Source organism: Macaca mulatta, chromosome 4 (assembly GCF_049350105.2).
Source record: "Macaca mulatta isolate MMU2019108-1 chromosome 4, T2T-MMU8v2.0, whole genome shotgun sequence".
NCBI lineage: Eukaryota > Metazoa > Chordata > Mammalia > Primates > Cercopithecidae > Macaca > Macaca mulatta.
Genome location: NC_133409.1, coordinates 77,851,429 through 77,863,795, shown reverse-complemented (window position 1 = coordinate 77,863,795; position 12,367 = coordinate 77,851,429). Strand labels below are relative to the sequence as shown.

Here is a 12,367-nt window from a genome sequence, read left to right as displayed (position 1 = left end):
AAAAAAAAAAAAAACTTGAAAATATGCTTTATTCCCACATGAATTAACTCCCCTTTTGTTTTTCCAACTCCTCCAAAAGGCTAAAAAAGCTCACAAAACAAAGATAAAATGAAATTGGAAACCAAAAAAACAAGATTTAAAACCAAGCAAGGTAAAAGGAACAAAACACCTAGGGTATGCTAAACCCTATGTTTTACATAGAGCATCTAGTTCTCCACGCCAAGGAATGAGAAGAGGAAAGGAGAAGCTCCTAACAGAATCCCAAGGCTAATGAAAATTACCACAACCAATAAAGCCATGCTCTAGTTTCCTGAGAGCCAAAGCAAAGATGGAAACATAACAGATCACATCATGCTCTGGGTTCAATTTTTTTAAAAAACCCATTTGGGGCCGGGCGCGGTGGCTCAAGCCTGTAATCCCAGCACTTTGGGAGGCCGAGATGGGCGGATCACGAGGTCAGGAGATCGAGACCATCCTGGCTAACACGGTGAAACCCCATCTCTACTAAAAAATATAAAAAACTAGCCGGGCGAAGTGGCGGGCGCCTGTGGTCCCAGCTACTCGGGAGGCTGAGGCAGGAGAATGGCGTAAACCCGGGAGGCGGAGCTTGCAGTGAGCTGAGATCCGGCCACTGCACTCCAGCCTGGGCGACAGAGCCAGACTCAGTCTCAAAAAAAAAAAAAAAAAAAAAAAAAACCCCATTTGGTTCCTCTGAAAAGATAAGCGTTTTCCCCACACTTGGCTTCAGTAATTAACTTGAGTGTCATCTTTTTTTCTGGGTGGGGGACGGAGTCTTGTTCTGTCACCCAGGCTGGAGTGCAGTGGCACAATCTCGGCTCACTGCAACCTTTGCCTCCTGGGCTCAAGCCATTCTCCTGCCTCAGCCTCCCAGGTAGCTGGGGGACCATAGGCACGTACCACCATGCCTGGCTAACCTTTTGGATTTTTTTAGTAGAGATGGGGTTTCACCATGTTGGCCAGGCTGGTCTCAAACTCCCGACCTCAGGTGATCCACCCACCTAAGCCTCCCAAAGTTCTGGGATTACAGGCTTGAGCCACCATGCCCAGTCTGAAGTGTCATCTTTAGAAGCAACTTTCAAAAATTACATGCCTTAGTTTTGCAGATGATGTCAGAAGAAAAGCATTACACAACAACTGTTTAACTTTGAAAGAATGTTTCAAGATTAAGTAGTAAAAGTTTTAAAGGTTTATGACCTTATCTAAATTGTTACCAGTATATATTTAATTCTTCCTTATCAAAACTCCCTTAATCTGTACTTTAAGTAAATCAGTTTATTAATCACTAAAAGAGCTTCACAAAGTTTTTCTCCTTGAAAACTGAGGTTCAGATACCCACAAAGTCTTGAACAAAGCCAGACAAGAGACTGGGAGGCCAAAAATACAGGCATCCCTTGGTATCCTCAGGGACTGGTTCCAGGACCCCACAGATACCAAAATCTATGGATGTTCAAGTCCCCAGTATAAAATGATGTCACATTTGCATATAACCTACATACATCCTCCCGTGTACATTAAATCATCTCTAAATTACTTATAATATCTAATACAATGTACACTGTGGAAAGTTATTATACCATATTTTTATTTATACTTTTAATTGTTGTATTGTTATTTTTCTTGCTTTTTTCCCCCAAATATTTTCAATTCACAGTTTGTTGAATCTTCCGATGTGGAACCCGCAGATACGTGGAGGGGGGGCTGTTTTTTGTCTTGCTGCTTTATGAAAATTTAATTTAAAATGAGAACCAACAGCAAAGAATAAACAGTGAAGAGAAAATTACTCAAGACTAAGTTTGCCTTTAGTTTCACCTCATTAAAGAACTCAACACCAAAGCTAGAATTTCCCCCCTCCTACAAAGAAACTAAACTGGGTGGCTCATGCAGGGTGGCTCACACCTGTGATCCTACCACTTCTGGAGGCAAGGGCAGGCAGATCACTTGAGCCCAGGAGTTCAAAAACAGCCTGGGCAACACGGTGAAACCCCATCCCTATAAAAAAATACAGGGAGGCCGAGACGGGCGGATCGGATCACGAGGTCAGGAGATCGAGACTATCCTGGCTAACACGGTGAAACCCCGTCTCTACTAAAAAAACACAAAAAACTAGCCCGGCAACATGGCGGGCGCCTGTAGTCCCAGCTACTCGGGAGGCTGAGGCAGGAGAATGGTGTAAACCCGGGAGGCAGAGCTTGCAGTGAGTTGAGATCCAGCCACTGCACTCCAGCCTGGGCGACAGAGCAAGACTCCGCCTCAAAAAGAAACAAAAACAAAAACAAAAAAAATTAACCAGGTATGGTGGCACACATCTGTACTCCCACCTACTCAGGAAGCTGAGGTGGGAGGATGCCTGAGCCCCAGGAGGCTGAGGCTGCAGTGAGCCAAGATGGCACCACTGAACTCCAGCCTGGGCAACAGAGCAAGATTCTGTCTCAAAAAAAAAAAAAGAAAAAAGAAAAGAAAGAAAAAGAAACTAAATTAGGTAAAGTTAAACCTTACAAAGAAAAACTAAATCCCCTGAAATTATGCTGAAAAAACTATCATTTAAACCAAGACTTTTAAATAACTGATTCTACTCTCACTAATTTCTTTTGCTATATCTTCTCTTCCTACTGGATAAATGTAGGTAATTCACAAGATATAGTAGTCCGATAAGGGTAACTCTCTCACCTCCTGTCAGTTTCATCTATTACCTCTAAACTGATGACGCAGGATAAATGCCCAAAGCCTTGCTCTTAACCAGTACACCCCATAGCCTCACAGAATTAAACTGGTCTGCTATAACTAAACATGTTAATGGCCTGTTTAAGCAGATGGACCTGCTCAAATAAAGGGTGATTAGGTTCCTGATCCAACACTTCTAACTACATGACTTTGGTCAAGTTATGTCATTATTCTTAGCCTTAGTTTCCTTATCTGAGAAGAAGCAAAACCATCTACTTTGAAGTGAATACAGAATTAAATTAGATAACATATAAAGCCCTAGCACAGATTCTAGCATACAGTAGGTGCTCAATAAACTTTAATTATCACCATAAAATGCTAACTTGTTCATGTCACCTACTTCTAAAATCTTTTAAAGATTTCCCCATAGTCTTTAAGATAAAATTCAAATCCTGGCACAAGGTGCAAAAGGTCCTTCAAGATACGACTTATCTCTCTCTATCCCCGATCCCCAGCAACAGCACATTCTCCTTCCTTTGAACTTCTAAACCAATCTGTTCAGACTGTTCCCACATTTTCTCATATCTTACCCTTACTATAGATTACAATTTCTTTACAGACACAATAACTTATTCATCATTACACATATATTTTGTATGACCTAGCAAAGAATAAGCATTAAGTAGGTTTTTTTCTTGAAATTCATTACTTACTTTACTGTAGGAATAATATTTGGCTGGGGTTTTAATAACCGTAAACGATACCACATACACCTTCCGTATACTTTTCTGATATTCTTTAATCGAATTTGCTCTGTCAAGAAAGAAAAATAAGATGAATTAAAAACCATTTTTCACAGTGAAGGCAAAACCAGAGTTAACTGGTTAACCTTCATCATCACGCTAACAGTTTACTGGAACATGAAATTACTGCCTATTCAAATAGCCTTTAAAAAACTTACAAGATAGGTTAAATTTTCTGCCATTTAGAACAAACAACCTATCTAGAAAACTTCATTCAACCACCAGGTGACCATTTTTCACATAAGACTTAATGAAATTGCAAAAACTGACTTGCACCCAAAATATTCAGTCAGATATAATCAGTAATTTCTGGGAAATTCTCTCCCTCTTTCCCCTCTGCTATAGAAGGAACGAGAAGTATAAAATAGTTAAAACATGGTTTATTAAGGAAGCTAAGCAGAAATAATACTCTTCAAACACAAAAATAAATGCCTATCAAAATGTCTTTTTTTTTTTTTTTTTTTTTTTTTGAGACGGAGTCTCACCCTGTTGCCCAGGCTGGAGTGCAGTGGCCGGATCTCAGCTCACTGCAAGCTCCGCCTCCCGGGTTTACGCCACTCTCCTGCCTCAGCCTCCCGAGTAGCTGGGACTACAGGCGCCTGCCACCTCACCCGGCTAGTTTTTTGTATTTTTTAGTAGAGCGGGGTTTCACCATGTTAGCCAGGATGGTCTCGATCTCCTGACCTCGTGATCCGCCCGTCTCGGCCTCCCAAAGTGCTGGGATTACAGGCTTGAGCCACCGCGCCCGGCCCAAAATGTCTTCTATCAACAAAGTTTAGATCTCATCTATTTATGATATAAAACTAGTAAGACTTGGAGCTGTAACATAAAATCAACTTGCAGTTAAAACAAAAGTTGAGTACTTGCTTCAGCAGCACATACACTAAAACCGGAGCAATACAGAGATTAGTATGGTCCTTGCCGAAAGACGATATGCATATTTGTGAAGTATTTTTTTTGTTTTTTGTAGAAACTGGGTCTTGCTGTGTTGCCAAGGTTGGTCTCAAACTCCTGGCCTCAAGCACGCCTCCTGCCTCAGAGCACCCTGGTCCCCAAAAAAAGCACCATTTAAAAAATGTTATTAAAAAAAAGGGGGCCGGGCATGGTGGCTCACGCCTTTAATCCCAGCACTTTGGGAGGCTGAGGCGGGTGGATCACCTGAGGTCAGGAGTTCGAGACCAGCCTCAACATGAAGAAACCCCGTCTCTACTAAAAATACAAAATTAGCCAGGCGTGGTGGTGCATGCCTGTAATCCCAGCTACTCGGGAGGCTGAGGAAGGAGAATTGCTTGAACCTGGGAGGCGGAGGTTGCAGTGAGCCGAGATCTTACTGTTGCACTCCAGCCTGGGCAACAAGAGTGAAACTCCGTCTCAAAAAAAAAAAAAAAAAAAAAAAAAGGTAGAGTAAAATTCAGTATCACAAATTATAATTATTTTGTGTTAAGGTGGAAAAGTCTCCTAAACCCATAAAACTTAGGTTTATGGGGTCAGGCACTGTGGCTCACCTCTGCAATCCCAGCACTTTGGGAGGGCAAGGCGGCAGATCACCTCAGGTCAGGAGTTGAAGACCAACCTGGTCAACATGGCAAAACCCCATCTCTACTAAAAATACAAAAATTAGCCAGGCATAGTGGTGCACGCCTATAGTCCCAGCTACTCAGGAGGCTGAGGCATGAGAATCACTTGAACCCAGGAGGCAGAGGTTGCAGTGAGCGGAGATCCCTCCAGCCTGGGCAACAGAGTAAAACACAAAAATAAATGCCTATCAAAATGTCTTTTTTTTTTTTTCTCAAAACAAAAAACTTAAGTTTATATAAGAGTTGTGACAAAAGCTATTATTTTAAGGCTGGGCACGGTGGCTCACGCCTGCAATCCCAACACTTTGAGAGGATTAACAGGCAGATCACGAGGTCAGGAATTCGAGACCAGCCAGTTCAAGATCAGCCTGGCCAACATGGTGAAACTCCGTCTCTACTAAAAATGCAAAACTAGCCAGGTGTGGTGGCGCATGCCTGTAATCCATTACTCAGGAGGCTGAGGCAGGAGAATCAGTTGAACCTGGGAGGCACAGGTCGCAATGAGCCGAGATCGCGCCATTGCACTCCAGCCTGGGCAACAAGAGTGAAACTCCATCTCAAAAAAATAAAAAAGCTATTATTTTAAGCCTCAGGAAAAACTTGCAGTTCAATTAAAAAGAAATTAAGCCCAAGCAAAAATAGTATGTATTGTTTTACTAAATTCACCACAAGCACTTCGATTGAATGACTCTCCCAAGTTTAAAAAAAAAATGTATTGGGAGGCCGAGGCAGGTGCATCATGAGGTCAGGAGATAGAGACCATCCTGGCTAACACAGTGAAACCCCTTCTCTACTAAAAAGACAAATAATTAGCCAGGCGTGGTGGCACGTGCCTGTAGTCCCAACTACTCGGGAGGCTGAGGCAGCAGAATCACTTGAACCCAGGAGGCAGGATGCAGTAAGCCAAGATCACACCACTGCACTCCAGCCTGGGTGACAGAGCAAGACTCTGTCTCCAAAAAAAAAAAAATTAAGTTTCGAAATAAAAATCTGCCTTTTTAAGATGGCACCAAAAACAAAGGAGGAAGCCTTTGCCCACCCCAAAGCCAAAGTCAGAGCAAAGGCTTTGAAGAACAAGAAGGCAGTGCTGAAAGGCATCCACAACCACACAAAATAAGACTGGCCACCCACCTTCCAGTGGCCTAAGACAATGCAGCTCCAAAGGCAGTTCAAATGTCGTAGGAAGACCACCACCACAAAAAACAAGCTTTATCATTATGACATTATCAAGTTCCCCTTGACCACTAAGTCAGCCATGAAGAAGACACCAGCACATTTGTGTTTACTATGGATGTTAAGGGCAACCAGATCAAACAGGCTGTGAAGAAGCTCTATGACACTGGCATGGCCAAGGTAAACATACTCAACAGGCCTAATGGAGAGAAGAAGGTGTATGCTCAACTGGCTCCTAACTTATGATGTTTTGAATGCTGCCAACACAATTGAGATGATCTAAAATGAGTCCAGCTGGTTAATTACAATTTTTTTTACCATATTAAAAAAATCTACAAAACTGTAGTTCTTAAATGAGATAACAGGTAAGTAAAAGGACTTGGCATATAGAAGGTTCCAAAACCACCATGTAGGAAGTCCAACTACCCTGTTACCACCATGCTTAGATGAAGTCATCCGCATGGGAGGACTACCCAGCAAGAAGCACCAAAACCAAGTATTGGGAAGAGGGAGGGATCCATGTAGGGGAGAGTATGGTAGCAGAAAAGGAAACTGATAATATGCAGGGGAACTGATTGAATAAGTTAATATATTAAAGATACCTGGAGTTAGTTTTCCACTGTCAAGAAAAAGGAGTGAAAAAATAGAAAACAAGAATGAACCCTGTACTGCTGGACTGGAATTAAAGATACCACTATGAATGAATATCTTTTAATAAAGAAATACAAATGCAGTTCTAAATACATACATACATACTCCCTAGCTCTATCTACTAAATGGGCCTAGGAGCAGAAAAATCCCAGTAGCAATGAGCACATCTAGCATGCAGATCTTGGCTTCTAAATACCATTCTCCACTAAAAGGAACCAGGAATCCAAGTATCCTCCCACAAAATACTAATTACAAAGGGGAAATGAATGACTTTACAGTTGGGTAGGCTGAATAACTGTCCCCCAAGATGTCCACATCCTGATACCTGGAACCAGTAAATATACTATCTTAAACGACAAAAGGGACTTTACAGATATGACTAAGTTAAGGATCTTGAAATAGGGAGATTATCATAGGAGGACCATAATCACAGGGGTACTTTTAAGAGGGAGGCAGGAGGGTCAAAGACAGAGATGGTGATATCACAGTGAAAGCAGATGCTGGACTAATGCCCTTTTTAAAGATGAGGGAAGGGCCACAAGCTAAAAAATACAGGCTATCTGCAGAAGCTGGAAAAGGCAAGAAAGCAGATTTTACCCTAGAGCCTCCAGAAGGAACTAGCCCTGCCAACATCATGACTTCAGCCCAAAGAAACTGATTTTGGACTTCTGGCCTCCAGAACTGTTAAGAGAACAAATTTGTGCTGTTTTAAACCAATGAGTTTGTGGTAATTTGTTACAGCAGCAATAGGAAACATAGAACACCTCAATAGACACCACCTCAATCAAGTGATCGGTGAGCATCGCCAGAAAAAAAGACTACCTAAAATCATACACCACCTGACAGCATGCAATGAGAAGAACACAGAATCAGTTTTGTGAAATTCCTGCTGAAGATACATAACCTGACTCTAATAATGAGAAAACACTGTACAACTCAAACTCCAATTCATTTTACTAAATAACCGGTCTCTAATCTTTAAAGCAGAGGGAAAAGTGAGTAACTACTTCAGACTAAAGGAGACTAAAGAAACACATCAACTAAATGTGGTATGTGATTCTAAATTGGATATTTTACTATAAAGAACATCAAGAAAAGTGACAAAACCCAAATGGAGTCAGACAATGAGATGGCAGTAATGCCAATTTTCTGATTTTCATGGTTTAGTTATGAACACTTGAAAATACCACTAGTGATTTTTAAATATGTATTTTATTAAATTAAGCCTCTACAGTCTCCCACTTTCAAGTGTAAAATCAAGGAAACATTTTATGAGGTTTTATAAGAACAATGCTGAAGTCTCTTTATGAAGCAGACAGTTTGATCTACTCAAAGGTATGATGTTCTACTGTTCCTGGTCAAGAGAAAGTACATGTGGTTTTCAGCCCCTTATTCTTGGGGGCCACACAACGCATGGACCTTGTGTGCCCCACTCCTCCAACCTAAAAATTAAATCTTAACCTTTAAGGATAGTATTTAAATCAATCAATAAGTACTACAGGCCACAGTTTACACGTTAACATAGTAGCAGTTAGATTTCCAGCAAAACTAAATATTCATGGTACACATTCCAAATCTCTGTATGAATGACATCAAGTCAAAGTAACTATTACAAGTCAAGTTATTCCAGTTTTTTAATAAGACACTTAACAGAATAAAATGAAGTTCACTTATAAACTTCTTGCTTATTGAATTACTATTTTCATGGGCACTAAAAATTATGTTAGAAGTATCCTTAACTTATACTGTTTTTAAAGAAATTATCCACATTTATAGAACAGGAAATCCTAAGATCACAAAACAATAAAAAAACAACATGTCATAACTGCTCTCAGCAGCTGAACTTCGTATAGTAAAGCTGCAAGGATAATCTAGATTTGGGTTATGGCTGTGCTTCATAAACCATATAGTGCCTTTGGTAAAAAAAGTCACTCTGTCCGTGCTGGATGATCTGCCAGTCAGCAGTATTACTGATTGAACTCTTAGCACCATAATCATAAAACCCAAAGAGGTGAAGGAATGTTAGTCAGATCTAAAGTCTTCAAACTTGTTTGCCTACTTACCACATAGTATCCAACAGTTTTTCAACTCTTGTCTCCTTCCCTCCCTCTAGTAGACTCCAGTGTGAATTGCTGCCATCGTTATGTCCATGTGTGCCCAGTGTTTAGCTCCCACTTATAAGTGAGAACATGCAGTATTTGGTTTTCTGTTTCTGCATTAATTCATTTAGAATAATACCCTCCAGCTGCATTTATGTGCTTTAAAGAACATTATTTCATTCTTTTTAATGGCTTTGTAGTATTCTACGTGTATATGTACTACTTTTTTTTTTTTTTTTTTTTTTTGAGACAGTTTCACTCTTGTTGCCCAGGCTGGAGTGCAATGGCGCAATCTCAGCTCATCACAACCTCTGCCTCCCGGGTTCAAGTGATTCTCCTTGCCACAGCCTCTCGAGTAGCTGGGATTACAGGTATGCGTCACCACATCTGGCTAATTCTGAATTTTTAGTAGAGATGGGGTTTCTCCATGTTGGTCAGGCTGGTCTCGAACTCCTGACCTCAGGTGATCCACCTGCCTCAGCCTCACAAAGTGCTGGTGTGTCCGGAATTGGTGGGTTCTTGGTCTCACTTCAAGAATGAAGCTGCAGACCCTAGTGGTGAGTGTTACAGTTCTTAAAGATGGTGTGTCCGGAGTTTGTTCCTTCAGATGTTCAGATGTATCTGGAGCTTCTTCCTTCTGGTGGGTTCATGGTCTCGCTGTCAGGAGTGAAGCTGCAGACCTTCCTGGTGAGTGTTACATCTCTTAAAGGCAGCGCATCCAGAGTTGCTCGTTCTTCCCAGTGGGTTTGTGGTCTCGTTGGCTTCAGGAGTGAAGCTGGAGACCCTCCCCGTGAGTGTTACAGCTCATAAAGGCAGCGTAGACCCAAAGAGTGAGCAGCAGTTAAGATTTATTGCAAAGAGTGAAAGAACAAAGCTTCCACAGTGTGGAAGGTGACCCCATCCAGTTGCCACTGCTGGCTTGGGCAGCCTGCTTTTATTCCCTTATCTGACCCCACCCACATCCTGCTGATTGGTCTATTTTCCAGAGACCTGATTGGTCCATTTTCCAGAGAGCTGATTGGTCCATTTTGACAGAGTGCTGATTGGTGCGTTTACAATCCTCGAGCTAGACAGAGTCACAGAGTGCTAGTTAGCTAGATACAGAGTTAACTAGATACAGAGTACCAATTGGTGTATTTACAAACCTTGAGCTAGACACAGAGTACTAATTGGTGTATCTACAATCCTTGAGCTAGACACAGAGTGCTAGATGGAAAAGTTCTCCAAGTCTCCACTAGGTTAGCTAAATAGAGTGTTGATTGGTGCACATATGATCCTCCGGCTAGATATAAAAGTTCTCCAAGGCCCCATCCAATTCAGGAGCCCACCTGGCTTCACCCAGTGGATCCTGCACCAGGGCTGCAGGCGGAGCTGCCGGCCAGTCCTGAGCCGCGACTGCACTGGGATTACAGGCATGAGCCACCATGCCCAGCCACTACATTTTCTTTATCCAGTCCACCACTGATAGACACCTGGGTTGGTACCATGTCTTTGCTACTGTGAGCAGTGCTGCAATGAACATGGGTGCACGTCTTTTGGTATAACAATTTATTTTCTTTTAGATATATACCCAGTAATGGGATTGCTGGGTCAAATCACAATTCTCAGTTCTTTGAGAAATCTGCAAACTGCTTTCCACAGTGGCTGAACTAGTTTCCCACCAGCAGTGTATAAGTGTTCCCTTTTCCCTGCAGCCTCACTAGCATCTGGTTTTTGACTTTTTTATAATAGCCATTCTGACTAGTATGAGATGATCTCTCACTGTGGTTTTGATTTGCTTTTATCTGATTAGTGATGTTGAGCATTTTTCATGTTTCTTGGCCACTTAAAAAGAAAATTCTTTTAAGAAATGTTCATGACTTTTGCCCACTTTTCAATGGGGATATTTTTTGCTTGTTAAGTTCCTTATACATTCTGGATATTAGACCTTTGTTGGATGCATAGTTTGTAAATATTTTCTCTTATTCTGTAGGTTGTCTGTTTACTCTGTTGATAGTTTCTTTTGCTGTGCAGAATCTCTTTTAATCAGGTCCATTTGTCAATTCTTGCTTTGCTGCAACTGTAAAGCTGATATATTAAAATAATTACATCTCTTTAAAATGCATCCAAAGAAAGCTAAAAACCACAGCAATTTCATACCCATCATCATCCATTTACAAAAATGTATGAACAGTCCTTCATTCTACTTCTCCCATATAATATTATCCTAATGTAATATATTTCATCCTGGTGAGTTAATTCTTTTTGTTTGTTTGTTTTTGTTTTGAGACAGGGTCTTGCTCTGTCACCAGGCTAGACTACAGTAATGCCATCATGGTTTACTGCATCCTCAATCTCCCAGGCTCAAGTGATCTTCTCACCTCAGCCTCTGGAGTAGCTGGGACTACAGGAGCATGCCACCATGCCTGGCTAGTTTTTTTTCGTAGAGACAAGGAGATCTATGTTGCCCGGGCTGGTTTCAAACTCCTGGGCTCAAGCAATCCTCCCTCTGCAGCCTCCCAAAGTGCTAAGATTACAGGTGTGAGACACCACACCTGGCCCCAGTAAGTCATTTCTCTTTTTTTTTTTTTTTTTTTTCCCTGATGGAGTCTCACTCTGTCACCCAGGCGGCTGGAGTGCAATGGCGCGATCTCGGCTCACTGCAACTTCTGCCTCCCAGGTTCAAGTAATGCCTCAGCCTTCCAAGTAGCTGGGATTACAGGCATGCAACACCACACCCAGTTAATTTTGTATTTTTAGTAGAGATAGGGTTTCGCCATGTTGGCCAGGCTGGTCTCAAACTCCTGACCTCCAGTTCCACCCACCTTGGCCTCCCAAAGTGCTGGGATTACAGGTGTGAGACACCACATCTGGCCCCAGTAAGTCACTTCCTTTTTTTTTTTTTTTTTTCCCTGATGGAGTCTCACCCAGGCTGGAGTGCAATGGCACGATCTCAGCTCACTGCAACCTCTGCCTCCCAGGTTCAAGCAATGCCTCAGCCTTCCAAGTAGCTGGGATTACAGGCATGCACCACCACACCCAGCTAATTTTGTATTTTTAGTAGAGATGGGGTTTCGCCATGTTGGCCAGACTGGTCTCAAACTCCTGACCTCCAGTTCCACCCACTTGGCCTCCCAAAATGCTGGGATTACAGGCATGAGCCACTGCGCCCAGCCAGCCCCAGTAAGTCATTTCTTATAATACCGAAATACACTTCTTAAAATTACTTTAATTCCCTGTGACTTTAAAGTTTTTCCCAATTTTTTTGTTTTGAAAATATTCAAGTCATCATAAAAGTTGAAAGAATATTACAATGGCCAGGCACAGTAGCTCACGCCTGTAATCCCAGCACTCTAGGAGGCTGAGGCGGGAGGATCACTTGAGCTCAGGGGTACAAGTCTAT

The 12,367-nt window shown here is 41.9% G+C and overlaps 1 protein-coding gene and 1 non-coding gene across 2 annotated transcripts in view; one reads left to right on the top strand and one right to left on the bottom strand.

The window, feature by feature from the left end:
• SEC63 (SEC63 homolog, protein translocation regulator) overlaps positions 1-12,367 on the bottom strand; it is an 88,317-nt gene that overhangs the window by 54,741 nt on the left and 21,209 nt on the right. The window contains 1 exon segment of the mRNA NM_001266833.1: positions 3,396-3,495. Coding sequence (NP_001253762.1) covers positions 3,396-3,495 — 100 coding nt within the window.
• LOC114677841 (U6 spliceosomal RNA) lies at positions 4,345-4,448 on the top strand. Its single transcript, XR_003729274.1, has one exon. It is a non-coding gene; the product is annotated as a U6 spliceosomal RNA (small nuclear RNA).